We start from the raw sequence: 18,464 nt of genomic DNA, 5'->3' as shown, positions 1-18,464 counted from the left end.
ATGAACCTTTTGTATATTTGACTTTTTTATTCATTAAAAAATTATTTTTTTAGAAAAATGAAACTTTATTTAAAATATTGGTGATTTTTTAAAAGTATTCAAAACATGATTTACACACAAAAACACACAAAAAAAACCATATTCTGTTATTAGTTGAATAAAAATATAACCGAGGCAAAGTAATGCTCTAAAAACTAAACAATGAAGTTCTATTATAAAACCACCGTAAGCCGAACGCTAATTTTTTAAGTTGGTTGCAGTTTTCCTAAGCATTCCTTATAATGAATTTTTGTCACTTAAGTGGGCATAACTTTTAGTAGGATCATTAGTTTTTTATGAAATTTTCACCATCGTTATACTGATTTAAAGCTCTTTACAATGATGTAAAATAAATAAATAGCTGAATAGTTTAAAAATTTTGCACACATACCTATAATATGCAAAGATTTTTTATGAACCTTGCAAGAAATATAAAATAGTTCAATGAAAGAATGAAATTAGAAATGACTTTAATTTCTTTCTTACTTTTTTTATACATAATTTTTATCTAATATAATGCAGTTTTCGAAAATTTTGCAAGTAAATAAATCAATAAATAATTAACAAAAAAAGATAAGATAACTACTTGTAAAATGCATTTGTGTCAAATGCGTTCTAATTTCGGAAGTCGTGACTGAGAATGACGCAAATAAAACGTTCTAAACATAGCATGACATCAGTAAATTTCGGACTAAAGGTGCGTTCACTTTTTGAACATTAATGATACATAGCTTTTAAATGTTGAAAAAGTTATTGGAGTGGAAAGTTGTTTCATGACTACTCTTCAACCATGAATAAATAAAAAATTTTATTCTCGGCTCACCGACACGGGTATATACAAGCCCCGGTTTTGTTTTTTTCTTTAATTGTAATAACTAAACCCAAGCAATTTTTACTGTCTTTTAAGTGAAGATTAACTTAAGTCATAGAAAATGCGAATTTGTTGCTGAAACAGTCAGCAGTCAGGTTGTGTGCGCAGCATTTTTTCTCTAGTAGCAAATAAAAATTAAAATGAAACAAAATTGTATGCTTAATTTAACTTTTTTTTTTGATCGTTTTTTATTTATTTATTTATTTATTTTGTGTTTTCTTTATTAGCTGTATACATAAAATAAGTTCACAACGTAAAGTGTTTTTGTAAAAAGCATGAAAATCATGAAATTAATTCTCATTAACGAGTTTTGTTCTTATTTTTCGAATTGTACCTTATTTAACAAACAAAAATTCACATTTGCAAATAAAACTAAAAACTAGAAATAAAATTATATACAAATGAATAGTCACAAAAAAATTATGTTTCTAAAAGTTGCAGGTGTTGGCAATGAGGTGTGGATGATTCATAACGGCTTTATATGATTTGTTCGATACAATCTTGTTTATAGGTTCCTTTCATAAAATTATAACGTCAACAATTTTTAAAAAGATTTTTTTTTTAAATTTATAAACGATGAAAGGTGAATTTTGTATTCTTTTTTAGTCTAAGAAAGGATAATACAAAATTTTGAGATAAAGTTTATCTCTCGGTAAAACACCAAACCCCTGGTAGGTTGTTACAAAAGGTTGTACAACAAGTTTTACAATTAGTAATGTGTTTAAAAAAGAAATCGACATTTTTAAGTATTACTTACGTCGACAAACTTTCCCTAAAAAAATCTTTTAAATGCAAGCTTGTTTATCGTTGATTGTTTTCATATTTATTAAAAATGTAATAAATACAAGTATTAAATATTGATTATCTACAATAGAAATAACTAACAATTCGACAAAGTTAAATAAAGTGAGAGAAGAAAAAAACAGTCACAGAAATTTAACAATTTCCAACAGGAAGTTGGTTGAAAATAGAAAGCGTGATAATCAAATGAATGATATAAAAATGTTTTTGATTAAAATAGTCGATAAAGAAAATCTGAAAAAGAAATATATTGTCTTTAAGACTTGATACCAAGAAGTAGAATGAGCGTAAATTAGCAAATTTAAAATAAAATGTAACTAGAAAAAAAAATTATAAATCCTATAAAATTACTATTGATATTTTAAAAATAAACTTTGTATAGACTTTTAAAACAGAATTTTTTATCCTTAATACGTAATTAATAAAATATTTTTACGATAGCAATAAATAATCTCCATTAGAACCACGGAAAATAAATAAAGAAAAAAAAGAGAAAAAAGTGTAGCAAAACAAAATAATAACATCAAATTTCATTCAACAACAGAAACACTAGTTACAACAACTACAACTGCAGCAACTGCAATTTACGCTTTCACAATAAAATGTACAAGCTATTATTAACTTAAAGCAGTATACACATTTTATTTATGTTTTTTTTTTTTGTTGTTGTATTTTTTTTATTTAACTTTATGATATGGTCAAAAGGTGGCATGATCAAGTTATTTTGTTTTGAATGAGGTTTAATTTTATGTTTAATTTTTTTTTTTTTTTTTTAATGAGTTTAATTTCGACAGATAGCTAATATTCAAAAAACTTTCGAAATTGAAAATTCTCAACCAAAACATAAGTGATTAAAACCAGGACTAAAAAAACCATGACCAAACGGTTTTAGAGATATAACAACGACTAAAAAGCCCAAATCGCGTAATTTTGAGGGCATAAATTCCCCAAGGGTAATTAGTTATTGGAGGGTAATTAGCACCATAATGATTTCAGTATTACAAATTAAATCAATCATACTATCACGTTAAACTATTCAAGTTAATAGTTTCCTAACTACAAAAAAAACAAAAACAACTATTTATAACAGATGTTTATTCGCAGATTTTAGACTGGCGTGACGAATTTCCATATTCCCTAAAGACAGCGGCATGATTTTAATTATTTCTATTACATTCCTAATATAAAAAGCCACCACAACGTGGGTTCCATAAAACATCTTACTTAGTGTAACGGAGAGGCGAATTCCTGAGATCATGGTGGGTTCTTATTTATCATTTTATAGATTAAAAATGAAATAATGTATAAACTTTGCAAAGAGTGAAAAAGAACCAAAGCCTTCAAGCTTCATGGCATGGTGTTCTTATTAACAATAATAGCTAATATTATTTTTCTTAAAATTTATGACGATCATTTTAAATTACGAGGTTGGCAAAATAATCGCAGCCTAAATCTAAGTAATAATCATAAGTGAAAGCATGATAATCATCGAATTTTTATCATGATGACTACAATTCAAGTTTCCTTTTTCTTTATTTCAGTCCACTGATGATTTTATCTCTGGAGCTTTATGCGACAGACTTACTCAATTGTTGGAACCTATATCTGGTTTGACAAAATGTAAGAAGAAAATTTCTCTATTTATTTACTGAAATAAGTTGAAGTGTTTAAAATACGTTATGCTTATTATAAATTCTTATCACATTATGTGTTGGGTAAAGCTTTTATAATTTCTAACAATAAATGAAACTGTTTTTTTTTTTTTAGCTTCATTCCAGCAAGAGCCCAGATCTCAAGCGCCTCCAATGAGCAACTTTATAGAGAAGAACAACTTAATTTTAAAAACTGCATCTCCGAACCACAATATGGCAAGTTCATCATATAATGGGGATTATTCCATTCCGCTAAGAACCATAGAAAACAGGACAATAACAGAATTTCATGGAACGCCTCGGAATTCAGAAAGTATAAAGTCATCCAAAGAACGTTCATCTGGAAGTAATCGTCTAGATTATTTAGTTTATTCTCCAGAGCTGAATTTCAATAACGGAAGACAGTTAAGTTCAGGAGATAGTTCGCAGCTATTTTGTTCTCAGCCGCCAATTAGTATGTACACGCCTCCACATTCACGGAATACAAGTCCCGATGGTCTCTCTTTATTAAAAAATCTATCTGTTGCCCAACTAGCCGCTCTAGCTCCAGTGAGTAGTTTTTTTTTTTAAAACAATAATGTTGGTATAAAGTTATGAAAGTGGTTTGTAAAAAATTGTAAATTGATAATAAACAAACAAATACAAACAGCTTTTTGAATAAAATGATTTATGCCAAAACGTTTATGTGACGTGCATAATGAAATGTCCAAACTTTTCTCCGTCTAAACTGAGACAAATTATATAAAAAAAAAAGATTGCATTTTGATTTGCAATGCTGATAAAAAAAAACCTAGCGATGACGTTAACCATGGTCTCATTAAGATTATTCTCAAATTTGACAAGTTGAAGTAACGTTCCATTTATGGTAGTAAGTTATGAAATTGCTCGATGTATTTAAACTATCACGTATTTTTTGGACTAAAACAACACTTTCGTCTGTTTATTATTTTGTCAATATAGGCTGCGTTTAACAAAAAAAGAAAAAAAATAATAATGATGATAATATAAGTTTTTTTCTCTTGTCTCTATTTATTTTACAAAAATTTAATATTTGGTTTTAGTATGGTTGTTATCAATCTTCGCCAGCCATGCCATACACACGGTATTCTCCTTCATCGCTTACACCCACACCGCCTGCAACACCCGATTATAATATTTTGTCTCCTTTGTCTACAAATCAAGAGATAGAGTTTGCTCGCCAAAGTTTACAAATGTCGACCTTTGGAATGCCTGTCAGCACAGATTATCCCTTGGAAAATATATTAATGGATCCTCGGTGGAACACTCTCGGAGATTATTACAGTGCCTCACAAGACATTCTTGAGCTTGAAAGGCAAGCCCAAAATAATGTTCATGGTAAGTGAAAACAGGATTGATATCTTCTTTCGAAACACTTTATTGTAAACTTAACTATATTTTATATATTTTTAACTTTTTTTAAAAAAAAAACAGTATTCATCATGAATATAATAATTCAAATGAAAATAAGGTTTTTTTTAAGCATCATCAAAAATTCATTGATATATTTGATTAACATCTAACCAGTATCTTAATACGAGTTTGAAAATTAAATTACATTGATAAAAAATATATTTCATTTTTCGATAAAAACCATCAAATTCGTGTTGTTGTAAATCAAACCCTCGATCAAACTTCTATGATAGCTTCAAAAAGATTTCATTTTTTAAAAGAACAGATGAAATCAATATTCTTTTTAGAGAGCTCTTCTTTTTTTTTTTTTTGGAGGGGGGGAGGGGAGGGGGGGGGGATGTGCTATATCATAGTAAACAATCAATTCGGAAAAATTATACCAACTTTTTTTTATATAACGAGTCTTGAAATAAAATAATTAAAGATCTCTTTTTATGCTTAACATTCATCTTGTCTTGTTTATCTAACTGTATAAACGAGTAATCAATAAACATACTTTTACAAACATTAACAAATAAGAATTCGAAAGCATCTTCTTAAGAGTAAAATGACAAATAACAGCTTTATAAGTCGATATAAAAAATCAGCCTGTATTTATCTTCGAATTAAAAACATCAGTAAATATGCTGGTCACAACTTCTTAATTAAAGTACAAAAAACTTTAAAACAACTTTTTAAGAATTAAGTCAGATAAATATTAGCAATAAATCTGATATTTGAACTGTTAGTAGAATCGTGTTTATGTATCAAATTAAATTCTTGATGTAGTATTGAAGTCCGTTGGTGAGCTCGAATAAAATAATCATCAATAAAAATAAAAAGTGGTCGGTCGAAGTTGAAGTTTCGTTATTAAAAACGTTGTAGTTTTTTCTTATATCAGCATTGTTTATTTAATGATTTTTATTCTAAAAAAAAAGAGTATTGCTATTTAAAATTATGTTTATTTAAAACTTATTTTAGAATTAAGTTTACTATTTAAGTTTATATTCAAAAATATCTTCAGTCAGAACAACTTGATATTCATGAAATTTGCTTTAAATTTTAAGCCTTTTTTTTTTTTTTTTAATCTTTAAATTTTGGCCTTAATTTAGAGCGCATTTCTTTAATCGTTTCAGAATCGTGCGAACCATCTTTCACTTGGAGTGGCCAGTTGCCTGCTCGAAATTACAAAAATCCAATATATTCAAATAAAATATTTTTGGGAGGGGTACCATGGGATATAACTGAAAGTAAGTGTTGAATAAAACTATTTTTAGCAAAATTTATCTAATGCTTTTTTGAAAAAAAAAAAATATTTTAGAAATCAGTTTTCATTTTTTCTTTCAAGCAAAAAAATGTTTTTGAAAATTTTTAAAATATTTTTAATTTACTCGTATATTCTTTTTTTTTTTTTTTAATTTTATCGAGTACTCTCCTTGTTTTTCAATTATTTCAAAGAAAGATAAAATAAAAATATATTGTTCACATATTTTAGCTGGACTTCAGCAAGCCTTTCGTCCATTTGGTCCAGTTAAAGTTGAATGGCCTAACAAAGATATGAAGATCCAAAGAAACCCCCCAAAAGGAAGAGGTAAAAAAAAAGATAACAGTAATATCACTAATATATACATCTTATTACATATACAACTTAGGAATGTATTATGCTATTCTTTTTTGTTTTGTTTTGTTTTTGTTTGATAATGTAGGTTACTGCTATTTGCTATTTGAATCCGAAAAGTCAGTTAAAGCACTTCTTTCTAATTGCACGCATGATTTTTCCAGCGGCGGAGATTGGTATTACAAAATATCTAGCCGTCGAATGCGCTGCAAAGAAGTTCAAGTCATTCCTTGGGTTCTTAGTGATAGCAACTTTGTCCGTTCAACTTCGCAAAAACTTGATCCTAATCGTACTATATTTGTTGGGGGTCTTCACGGAATGATTAATGCAGAAGCACTTTGTCAAATAATGGATGATCTATTTGACAATGTAATCTATGCGGGAATAGACACTGATAAGCATAAATATCCAATAGGATCTGGACGTGTAACATTTAGTAACCATAGAAGTTTTATGAAAGCTGTTCAGGCTGCATTTATCGAGATTCGATCAACAAAGTTTACAAAAAAAGTAAGTTTAATTGCCTAATAGTAATTGATTATAAATCGGTAAGTATTTGATTGATTAATAATATATTTAATAGTAATCGGTAAGTATTTGATTTAATTGCAAATTTTTGCAAAACATTGCCCAATATAATTGGATCCTAAATGAAAAGCATGAAACAAGCAAATTTTCACGAGTTAAGAGATTTTGCATCATAAGGTATTAGCACGCTGAAGGTCCATTGGACAATAGAATCTGGAAATACAGCTGTCTAAGATTTTTATAGTCGCTAAGGATTCTTATGTATTTAACTTATTATTCATTCCTCATAAATAACCAGCTATATTTTTATTTTTATTTTTTATATTTTTTTAAACAAACAATAATTGGAAAAGAACTGAGTTACTAAAAGCAAGATAGTTGGAAATGAGATTAAAGAACAAAATCCGATGATAATAATTGATTATTTTTCATACATTTATTTTTCATACATTTATTTTTCATAGATTTATTTTTCATAGATTTATTTTTCATAGATTTATTTTTCATAGATTAATTTTTCATACATTTATTTTTCATACATTTATTTTTCATACATTTATTTAGCAAATTGCATTTGTTTTAGGTTCAAATTGATCCATATCTTGAAGATTCAATGTGTAGTACATGTCATATTAACCCGGGGCCGTTCTTCTGCAGGGAGCCTCAATGCTTTAAATACTTCTGTCACTCGTGCTGGACCTGGCACCATTCTCTTGAAAGTCTACGCTTACACAAGCCCATGACTAGACATAGCAAATCAATCAATGGTAACTTTTAACATGCTTTTGTTCATAACTGAAATTTGATTATATTTTCGTCAGGTTAGAATTATTTTGTTTTATCTCCTATTTTAAACGTTGAAAGAAAGTTTTTGATTTTGTTCTATAAGTAAAAATTAATTAAAATTTTATTGTTACTTTTTTAAGAAATAACTTATTCTTTAAATGATTTATATTTAAAGAAACTATTTAGAAAAAAAAATTTAAAAATAAAATGTATTTTAAAAGTAATCATTACTTAGTAAAATTAACAATTTATTTTCTCCCAACTTTTAAAATTAGAGATAAAACAAAATAGTTCTAACCTGACGTTTTTATTAATGCCACTTTTAAGGAGTTGTTAGTTTAGAATAGAAAAAAGTTTCCTCGTCTATGGATGATTTGTTTTTTTGCTTCATTGAACAAAAAATGACTTATAACTAAAAACTACGTTTAAATAAAGCAAAACTGAAATTTAACAATGGTTTGTTTATGCTTCTGTGAAAACCACTTTCTTTTCCCAATTAGTAATAATGTTGTTTTAGATTTATAATAGATGACGGTGCTTATTTCTAGCTTTTATCCATTTTTTTTTAGGTATGATGTATTACTAAGTGGTGTTGATGATTTCGTTCAGTTAAATAATATATATATATATAATACTCTCTTGTACATAATATTCGAGTTTTTTTTTTCATTTTCCATGCAGCAGGGATTTATTATAAACTTTTAGTGAGAGCTATCATTTTCTAGTTTTTATCGCCGATTGTACCTTTTTTTTATATGTAGCAATGTTTGTTTTAAAAGTTTGTAAAAAATATCTTCTCTACATATCTATTTATTTACGACATTTTATTTGAGATTTTTTTTGAATTATATATATATATATATATATATATATATATATATATATCCCTTTAATCTGCTATCGTGTTCTTTTTTTAAGCAACTAAAAATCTACCTTTTTAAATAAAGCTTGGTTTACATTAAATCAGTTCTTTGAATTGTTTTTGCGTCGTTTTAATTAATTTTATTGGAACTTTTATTAACAAATCAAAGATTAAATTCACTAATATATCTGTAAAATTTTTTTAAAAACCATATTTATTTATGAAAATATGTTGGACTAGTAATAGTATAATATATTAGTAATTTATATAGATAAAAAATAATAAACGAATATTATAGATAAAATTTCCGTCTTCAAAAGTTTATTATTCACGCTTTTAAAACGGAACAAAAAAAAGAATAGTTACTTATAGTAGAGTTTAACAAATAAAGAAGAAAATTGCTTGAAGATTTTTTATTTCTATATTTTGTTTTTATTTGCCGATATTTGTGTGTTATTTTATAGTGACGCTTTTCAAAGCTATGAAGGATTAAACCAACCCGCTTATTTTAATGTTTTAGCTTCAATTTCATGTTGCTCTTAGTTCTTCCATCATATAAGTTCTATATATTTGGTGTGTGTGACCAAATAAGACTCACTCTTAGCTATTAGTTATATACACTTAAATACAAATACAGAGAAGGGAGATAGAGGTTATAGGTTTGGAGTCAAATGGTGTAAAGGGTAAAATTTTTGGGTTTATTAATTAGGAAAGGGCAAGTGCTTGCCCTTTCCTAATCAATAAAGGTAAGGATCAGTGTTCCTCAGTGAGTTTTTATATTCACGTCTAAGTATAAAGATAAAAAAATTTATTAAACTTCATACATTGGCAATTAATCCAATATAGAACTTTGCATTGAAGAGTTCATATAAATATCTCTTGGGAAATATTTTAGAGTATGGCAACCAGACCTCCCACATAGTGTAACAAAATATTTCAGCAGTTTAAACTTTCTATTATTTATTATCATAATTTAATAGTTATTATCATAATTTATCAACAACAGTTTTGAATAATCAATGTAATAAAATCAAATAATCTTACATTAAAATTCTGTAAGTAAATTCCAACAATAACCTCCTGGTGAATTAATTTAGTAGTTTTATACATACAACGGAAGCGATTCATTTTCTTTCTAGTAAAAATTTTAAGTCTAAAAATATTAATTTCTGAGTAATATTTGTAAAAGACAAGTTTTTTTGCCTCATCTTCATTAAGATTTTATTAGACCTTCATCTTTTTCAATGACAGCCTCTTAACCTGGACAGAAGCTATAAGGGTACTCCTTTGACGTAGAATTCCAAACTTTTGATGAGCTAAAGACTTAAGATGAGCTAAGACTAATTATGGTTTTTTGCATGCCTTGCTCTTCATAACGCTCCAGATTGAATAATCACGTAGATTCAAATCTATGCTGGATATTCAAATCTGGGCCAAAAACTTGGAAACAGTGTTGTACTTGGAAACAGTGTTGTCATTGTGGTAGGGGGTGGCGGGAGTATTTTAAAAGTTGGAGTCCAATTCAAATAAATATTTAGGAAACGGGTATGCGGAGAAAACTTACATTAATACAAAACCCTAGCCATTTATTATTGGTGCTTCAATTTAAAAATAGTTTTTAGTGACATTTCAAAATTATGTCACAACTTTTTAAAAATTTTTTTAACTTTGTAATTAAAATACAATTAATTTTTATGATTTGAAAATTAAAAAAGTATTACATTGAAAAAGATTCCGAAGAATAGTTATGGCTTTATTGTTAACTTCATCTTCAACAGAGAGAAGTCATTCAGTTTAAGCCCATACTTTTAAAAAAAATTGAGCTGAATAAAATTCTCATAACTTAATGCATAATTATATAAACTTATATGAACTTTTATCCAAAGTGTCAATTTAATATAGGGTTAGGTAGTGGTGATGCGTGGTGAACGTGATACAATGTAATAAAATTCTGAAAATTTGTATAGTACTTTTGGACCAGGAAATATGTGAAAATACCCTTCATGGGTTGTTACCAATTTTAATCTTTCCTTAGATTTTGTAAATCTTTATTATTAATTTGTAAATCTTTCAATAGATTTGTAAGTAATGACAATTCAAAAATGATATTTCCACACCTTTCTTGGTCCAGCAAAACAATTGAATTCACTTGCTACACCCCAATTGAAAACATAATTACTCTCATCAATATACTAATGAACCTTTAGGTCACTGGTGTAAAACATTTCTCTCAAAAGTACTGGAAACCAGTGGTGTGAAATATTTCTCTCAAAATATATTTTCAAACAACCACCATCAAATGAATGTAGTAAGTTTAATTGATTACAAAAACTGTCTGAGTTTATCTTCTCTTCATTTAAAAAATATTTAATACTTTAGTTGGTTCCATTCCACCTTCGTATCTTTTAATAAATGAAAATAAAATGAAAATGAAGGAATTGGTCTAATAATAAAATTGCTTGTGAAGAGGAAAATATAAATATAAATAAAATATATTATATATAAATATAATAACAAGTTGTTGGCTTGTGAAGAGGAAAATATAAATATAAATATACTATATGTAAATATAATAAATTGTATTATATTATAAATTATATATTATACAATAAATTGCCTAGAGGAAATTACAAATAAAATATAAATAGATATCGTAGAATCAATGAAGAGCGAATTAATTAGAATGTAACTTTTTGCCATGAGATTCATGATACAAAAAGCTTCTAAAGTTTCTAAAAATTTTTTTTTCTTTTTCTTCAACTCAGTTTCTCATATAAAAATCTAAATTTTCTAAACTGCCAAGTCATTCACAAAACAAATCCTATCGTGTTTTTTGAACACTTCTGTTTTATATGTCTTACAATGTGATGGTTGTGATTTCTCTTATAATGCAAGTCCGTGAATACAAAACATAAAAATGCGCAGTTAAAGCAAAAGTTTACACAAGTGAATGTTTCAAAGAGTTCAGATGTTGAAAGACTTTAGTAAAAACTGGGGTTCTTTAATTTTGCTCCTTCATTTTACAATCCTCATGTTTGTTTGTTTTTGTTATTTTTTTTTTTTTTTCCATTTTTTATAAGTCTTTTACAAGACTCATGAGAAAAAGGTTTTTTTTTTTAAGAATCTTTCTTAATAGTGTAAGTGAAGGAAGTTATGATGGGTTTAAAAAACAATCTTTATTTGTATTGGTTGTTGGAATTTTTTTTTTTTTGCAAAATCTAAAAAATTTCGTTTTTCTTGTTTGTTAAAGTTCTCTTCAAAATGGTGAATACATAATCCAGAGAAATTTGTTTTTGTGTACAAACCTAATCCACCGAGAGCACAAATCTACTTCTGCAAGACTTAGTCTGCTAGGACTTAGCATTTAGCACTGTTATACTTAAAATTCTTTTTTTAGTATCGTCGTTTTGATGCACAGCATTCACTTTGGGCATTTTATCAAACGAGCAAATAAAGTATTAAAATTCAAAATTAAATTAAGTTAGCTATGATTCTTGAATAAAAACCACACAAAACAAAATACAGAACTGAACTTAAGCTGGCCTACTGTTTTTCTGACTACTTTCTGACTTGGTAGCAACAAATCCGGCTGTGCTTTCAAGTAGGCCATGTTAAAATATTTTTATCAAGTGGGCTGTTTTTTCTTAGCGTCATCAGTAAAACTTCACCTCCCAATTTATGTTTTGATTTTTACATTTTTTTTGAGAAAATCTTTGGTGAAAAAAACTACTTTTTTTATTTAATTGAACTCTACATAAAATTACTTATCATTTCTATGTTTCTGCTAAACACTTTTATCGTAATTTCCAAAATTATTTCACTCAAAATAGTTAATTATCCTTAATACCTCTATTAATCCATTAAATATCCCTCGTTTTACTTTAAAACCCCTCATTTTACGGATCCATCGTTTTACGGTATTCCTCGATTTAAGGTAAAAGCCACAAATAATTGTAGAAACAATTTTATTAGCTATTGAATATCTAACGATAAAAACCATATTTTATATACAAATCACTAAATGCAATTCTGAAAAACGTCAAGCAGCAACTATGAGCTTGTGCACACGCTTCTTACAAAACAGAACAAAAAAATTTTAAAAAAGCATTAAGCGATCATAAATAGAAGAAAATTAAAAAAAAAAAAAAAATATTTTTAAATCTGTTATTTGTTTATGGTTTAGAAAGATTTTTTTTTTATGACTTCGAAAGATTTTTTTGTGTATCACTAAACCAAATTTTTTTTTTTGTTTCTTAGGGGTGTGTAAAAGAAAATTTGAGAACAGAAAGATCAGCTTAAATCTAGGGGATTGGAAACGAAATATAATATTTGAAAATGAAATAACTAATAGATAGTAAATAGCAATAAAAAAAATATAAAAGTTTATAAATATCGGAAAAAAGGAGAAAACAGATGGCGCTGTATAAACAAAGATCTTAAAGTTTTAACAGTTAGCAAGATGTCTTTTCGTATGTAAAGACAAATGATCAGATCTAGAAAATGTACGGTGACACCGTAAGCAACGAAAAGGCCGCTGACCAGTGTGTTTCCTAAAGTGTCGGGTTAGCTCATCAGACCTAGCAAACCGCCAAGCGCATCCAGTCCATGAGCATGCATACGGTTTTTCGCCTAAAAAGAAAACCAAACTCTTAGTAGAGACTTTCACTTCGTTTTTTGACATCATTTCAAGTACGATTGACAAAAAACAAAACAAGAAAATTATTCAAAAATTCTAAACACGAAAATTATTCTAAGCACGAAAATTATTCGAAAATTATTCTACCTGTGTGAGTTCTTTGGTGAGCTTTGAGATGCGAAGACTTTGTGTAGCTTTTTGTGCAACCCGGATGCGTACATTTATGCGTTCGCGCCGCAGCACGTCGTACTTGGTTACTTTCAGCCAAGCTTGTTGTGCTTATTGTTCTCGGTTTCGCAGTATATAAAGGATTTAACTTCGAAGTTTGAGTTGATTTTAAAAAATGTTTTTCAATTAATCTGGGATCTATATCTACGGGCGATATAACAAGTGGCCGGGCATGATCACCTTGCTTTAACTGCGCTATGTTTGACAGTTCAGTTAAGTTTACGGCAACGGGTCCGCGGTTTGTCATTATACAGTAATTTTTAGCTGGGTGATACGTTTCTAAACGTATTGTATTCTGTGGGCTCACAATTTGATAGCATTCTGTAGTTCCACCATTAGATAGAGTTGTCAAAATAAGCTGAGGGGGGACTGCCTCTAAAGAATTTGAGCTGTTAGATTGAATACTAAGAAGATTCTGAGAATCTTGTAGAACTGTTGTAATGACAGGTGCTTCAAATCGTTGACGCTGCTGTTTAGTTTCAGACCATGAGACAACATTAGCATCTTGTTTATTTAGCCAATGGCTACTAGTATCTATAAATTTTAAAGGAACAGGTAAATAATCAGTAGGAGATGGCGGTAAAACATCATCTTCAACTTTAATATAAATTTGATTTTCTTTTGATAAACTCTTGTCATGATTGCTTATCTCAATATCATCGGTTAACAGAGGCAAAACATCTAAACTCTCTTGTTTTACTTTGATTAAACTGTCTTTAGAGAAAATGTCGTCAATATTTGCTGTAAAATGATCATCTGGCACCATATAAGAATCTTCTACACTATCTGGGAGCGAATCTTCACTAGAAGAACCTTCAAACTCTTCCCACAACTTAAATGACAAAATATCAAGTAAATAAAATCTTCTTCAAGATTACAAAAAAATAAAAGAAGACATTAAAAAAAGAGATAGAAAAATATAGCTGATAAAGAATACAGTAGCAGAAAAGATCACCACAGCAGAAAAGTAGCAGCACAACACACCGGCCACTCAGTAGTAAACATGTTGTTTAAATTTAAACATCGTTTTTTTTTGGACTTGATATTTCAGGATTTTTCGTAATTTTTTTTTTTGAACCCATTCAATTAAAAATTCATCAAAATAATAACTTTATTTACTACTAAAAGTGAATTATAGTGATTTATAAAACAGGATATTTAAATAATTCCATTTTTATGGAGATATTTAAACGGCTATGATATGTCAGTTAATACGCAGCTGTGCTCATCGAATTTAAACAACTGCATCTTTTACAGAGCACATCATCTTTTAATTTGATTACCGTAAGATATCAATCTCAATAATTTGTTTCTCGTCTGTTGCTTAAAAAAAAGGGAATCATCAACAAGAACTATCTGCAAGATCACCATATATGGTAAAAACCGTAACAGACGTAATAAGAGATTAAAAAGAATGATTAAACCCGTTGCTATGGTTTTTTATCAATGCTAATGATTTGGCATGAAGGCGATGTGAATGCTTTGGCTATTATGCTGATTTTATACTTAACTAATATAGAAAATAGAAAGAAATATAAAAGAAAACAAACTTTTCTTTTAATAACAACCCTGAGACTTATTTTGAAATATTTCTTAAAATATATCAATTCTTAAAGTTGTAAAAATGATTGGAATTTGCAGAATCTTCGTCTTTTAATTTAATAAATTTATACATAAAAAAGTTAAAACATTAGACAAAGACTGAAAGTAATAAAACTCGTGCTCAAAATATTGTTCATAGTAAAATTCATGTCAGTATTTCGTTATCAAACTTATAAAATTGTTATAAAGGTTTAGTAAACAGCTTTTTTTTTTTTGAAAAGAAACCAACTGATGAATGCAACCCATTTACATAAGAAAACAATTCCCAGTGTTTCAACAGGGATGCAAAGTTTTCTGTTTTGATATTTCTGAAGGTTCATCATATAATAGAAAGACAAAAATAAATGCAAGATACGAATTTTTATGCTTAATACGGGATTAAGCTGGTATAACCAGTGACCGCCTCCCCAAAATATTATTTTATAAAACTTTTTAATGTTACAAATATCTTATGCTCATGCATCTGTTTCTATTAAAATAAAATCTAAATGATTTTGGGGTCCTCACAAATCATAAGAGAACTTCAATCAATACATCATATCTATTCTTATTTTGGTTATTTTGCAAATTTTTTCTGGTTTATTTTTAATTTTTTTCCTTACATTTGTGGAAAAAGTTTCACGCAGAAAGTTATTTTCTTGAACCAATTAAAATGAAGGGAATTTCAATTATTCAAAAAATTCATTTTTCACAACGCGTTTGTAAACAAATCCGGGATTTACAGCTCTGATTGCTCTTTCCATAATGAATTCAAAAAGTGTCTGCATTCTCTTAGATAAATAAGCAATATGCGTGTATGTATGTGCGTCCGTGTGTGCGCATGTGTGTGCGTATGTATGTGCGTGCGTGTGTGTGTGCGCGCGCGTGTGTGTGTAGGTAAGTGAGTGTATTTTAATACTAAACTTTTTTTCGATCCTAACATTTCTATAAAAATTTTCTTAACACAAAGTTTTCTTTAACAAGTTTCTTCTATTTCTTGCATTTTTATAATTCTTCGTAAAAAATTGCCGCTTTTAAAATAGGTTTCAAAGAGATAAACCAGGCGTTTAATTTTTTCGGAAAGATATTTTTCCGTTAAGATATTCTCAAATTTTTTTTCTCATTGTGTTATCGGTTACAAATTGTTCCCCCCCCCCCCTCTTTTTTTATCACCATTTATTGCATTAAAGTATTTAATATTTCTTTAAGCATAGAATACACATTTCATGATGTAATAATGAGGCAATAATCCTCCTACTAAAAGGGGAATTAAAATGTTCATATTGCCGAAGAATTTAAAACGTCCGTCTCTATGACTTGTAAAATCTGAGATAATTTGTGTTGAAGACTTTAAACAATAGGACATTTTGGGTATTGCAGTAATTTATTACTAAATATCTGCATAGCCTGAGTGTATATCTCAACGGATTTATTCATAATGTTTGATATTGTTGCGATAATGGGGCTGCTTCTTTTTGCTTCTTTAACAATATTATTTTTTTTGTAGTAGTTAAAATAATAAAATTTCTAAATATGGGCATGATAAAGTAAATCCATTATTTATAAACAAAAGAGCAGTTAAAAAAACACATTCAAATTTTTTCATAAAATTTTCGATAAAACAACAAATTACAATTGTGTTATTTTTCAAAACAAACTTTGAAATACCCGCCATGTTTATGGTGTTTTTTTGCACGAGTTTTTTTATTATTTTTCTTGATAGGGAGGAAATGAGACAAGAGTGTGAACTGGTGACGAGACCATAAAGTATTTTAACATGCATCTTAAAATGGAATAAATCTGAGAACGACCTCTGCAATGTTTTTGAAAAATGCAACTTGAAGCTCAAATATCAAAAATTAATTTTGGACGTTCAGTGATATCCGACCTTCCGACGAATCTCATGAAGCATAATTTTTAGTTTTTGAAAAACAACGGACTACCTAATGTCATCTGGATTGACATAAATATCTAACTCAACTATTACAAAAAGGATCCGTCAATAATCTTAAACTTTATACAAATCAAACTAAAAAATCATGAAGTAGAAAAGGAGAAATAAGGTTATGGAGAAAAAAAAAAAAAAAAAAAATTTAAAATCACCATCAGCGACATTCGGTAAAATGACAAATAAAAAAATAAACGTAAAGTCAATTAAAAACTTAACTTACCGATTGAAAATCATAGCTCCATTCTGAATCCTCCACAGAATGTTTCCTCTTATTAAATACCTCAGCTGTAGAAGCCAATAATGGATCAGCAACGCTCATCATTATGACTTAGTAAACAATATTCCCAAAAAATATAAAAACAATGACAATACGTCACTGCAATAGCGTTTAAAACTTGAAAATAAAGTTGCAATTGTTTTTTATTTTTACAACGGAGAAAAGTTTTTTTTAAAATGTTTCTCCGATTGCTAGTCTTTGAATTTCAGGCCTAACGAGTCTCAGCGAAAGTCTACAAGGCTGTATCATTTATTATTAATTGAGTCTGCAGAGTCTTGAATCTTCCACATACAAAAAAACGACGACAAACCAAACAACCCACTTTACTTTTTGTCCAGCGAGTAGAAACTTCCAATGAAGAAGATGCAAGAAAAGATTGGAAAGAAAGAATATATCATGGAGTATTTCAAACGTTGAATAAATTCACGAAAGTAACATCCACAATGTTGGAAACAGAAGCATAAAGCGCAGATAACAAAGCATAAAGGAATATATTATGATAAACAGTTTAGAGATTAACAGTTATTCGAGGAATCACCATATTAAACCCAGTCTTTTTTTTAATGCTCTCCATCTAAGAGATTTTTTTTCGTGTGTGTGTTATTGTCTGATTGGTTGCAGTGCAATTGTATTGCAATTGGGTTGTTAATCTATCATAATTTGATACTTTGTAAAATCATTTTCACCGCTCATTTTTAAGCTGACTAGAAAGTTGTTAACCAATAAAAATGTAATAAAATGTTAAAAAAAATTTTTTTTAATAAAAATGTTCTTTATCTCATTTCAATTTTCTTTTCATCATTTTTAAACTTAAAATAATTATCCATTCAAAGAAATTTTTGCTAAGTATGATTAATTAAAATCGTTTGGTTTACAATCGTTTTATCGTCTATTGTTTTTAGGGGCTTTCAAAAAAAGCTCCATCGAAGAAGAACAGCTGAGTTTTTTTTCCGACGTAAAACAGCGTTAACTTGATTAGGTTTTTCATGAAAGAATATTTGTGTTGACCATTCTAAGCAGTGTATAAATAGTACGCGATTCATAATGGCAAACTTTTGTTTTGTAGGTAAATACGAAAATATTATTTGCTTATCAACGAATGTCTCATGTGAACGAGAAAAAAAATAAATATTGATCTTTTCCATAAGAAGTGAAGTTTTAAAACCATAAATGACGATTTTCATTTAACCGCATATTTTTCATATTTGAATAATCGTTGCAGAT

At 28.2% G+C, this 18,464-nt stretch overlaps 2 protein-coding genes across 6 annotated transcripts; one reads left to right on the top strand and one right to left on the bottom strand.

Annotated features, from left to right (window-relative positions):
• The first annotated feature begins 2,299 nt into the window (after positions 1-2,299).
• LOC145192730 (cytoplasmic polyadenylation element-binding protein 1-B-like) lies at positions 2,300-8,527 on the top strand. 5 transcript variants are annotated; one of them, XM_090073965.1, is made up of 9 exons: positions 2,300-2,315; positions 3,253-3,331; positions 3,479-3,912; positions 4,425-4,719; positions 5,910-6,023; positions 6,269-6,364; positions 6,480-6,901; positions 7,503-7,686; positions 8,275-8,527. In XM_090073965.1, the coding sequence occupies exons 3-9, from the start codon at positions 3,517-3,519 to the stop codon at positions 8,289-8,291; spliced, it is 1,524 nt and encodes a 507-aa protein (XP_089930091.1). In that variant the 5' UTR covers positions 2,300-2,315; positions 3,253-3,331; positions 3,479-3,516; the 3' UTR covers positions 8,292-8,527. The 5 variants fall into 5 exon arrangements, 4 of the variants coding, with proteins under 4 accessions (XP_089930091.1, XP_089930083.1, XP_089930103.1 ...); XM_090073957.1 differs by lacking the exon at positions 2,300-2,315 and adding an exon at positions 2,846-2,970; XR_016447944.1 differs by lacking the exons at positions 2,300-2,315; positions 8,275-8,527 and adding an exon at positions 2,833-2,970 and having other exon boundaries at positions 6,556-6,901; positions 7,503-7,744.
• Positions 8,528-12,515: 3,988 nt separating this feature from the next.
• Positions 12,516-17,745, bottom strand: LOC145192062 (uncharacterized). The gene is made up of 3 exons (XM_080069202.2): positions 17,184-17,745; positions 13,351-14,263; positions 12,516-13,196 (listed from the first exon to the last, which is right to left on the bottom strand). The coding sequence occupies exons 1-3, from the start codon at positions 17,283-17,285 to the stop codon at positions 13,012-13,014; spliced, it is 1,200 nt and encodes a 399-aa protein (XP_079925328.2). The 5' UTR covers positions 17,286-17,745; the 3' UTR covers positions 12,516-13,011.
• Between the last annotated feature and the right edge of the window lie 719 nt (positions 17,746-18,464).

The sequence above is a fragment of the Hydra viridissima genome, unplaced genomic scaffold (genome assembly GCF_058129835.1).
Source record: "Hydra viridissima isolate aposymbiotic clone 2 unplaced genomic scaffold, HvirCarnegie_v1 scaffold_1, whole genome shotgun sequence".
In the NCBI taxonomy this organism is placed as follows: Eukaryota; Metazoa; Cnidaria; class Hydrozoa; order Anthoathecata; family Hydridae; genus Hydra; species Hydra viridissima.
The sequence above is the reverse complement of the archived record's forward strand: the minus strand, read 5'-3'. Positions and strand labels throughout refer to the sequence as shown.

Excerpts from the sequence above, each read along its gene's own strand:
- LOC145192730 (XM_090073957.1), top strand. Across the intron at positions 4,720-5,909 it reads AGCCCAAAATAATGTTCATG|AATCGTGCGAACCATCTTTC; the intron begins GTAAGTGAAAAC and ends TAATCGTTTCAG. Across the intron at positions 6,365-6,479 it reads AAACCCCCCAAAAGGAAGAG|GTTACTGCTATTTGCTATTT; the intron begins GTAAAAAAAAAG and ends TTGATAATGTAG.
- LOC145192062 (XM_080069202.2), bottom strand. The coding sequence starts at position 17,285 with ATGATGAGCGTTGCTGATCCATTATTGGCTTCTACAGCTGAGGTATTT. Across the intron at positions 14,264-17,183 it reads GGAGCTATGATTTTCAATCG|TTGTGGGAAGAGTTTGAAGG; the intron begins GTAAGTTAAGTT and ends TTGTCATTTAAG. Across the intron at positions 13,197-13,350 it reads TCACCAAAGAACTCACACAG|GCGAAAAACCGTATGCATGC; the intron begins GTAGAATAATTT and ends TTTTCTTTTTAG.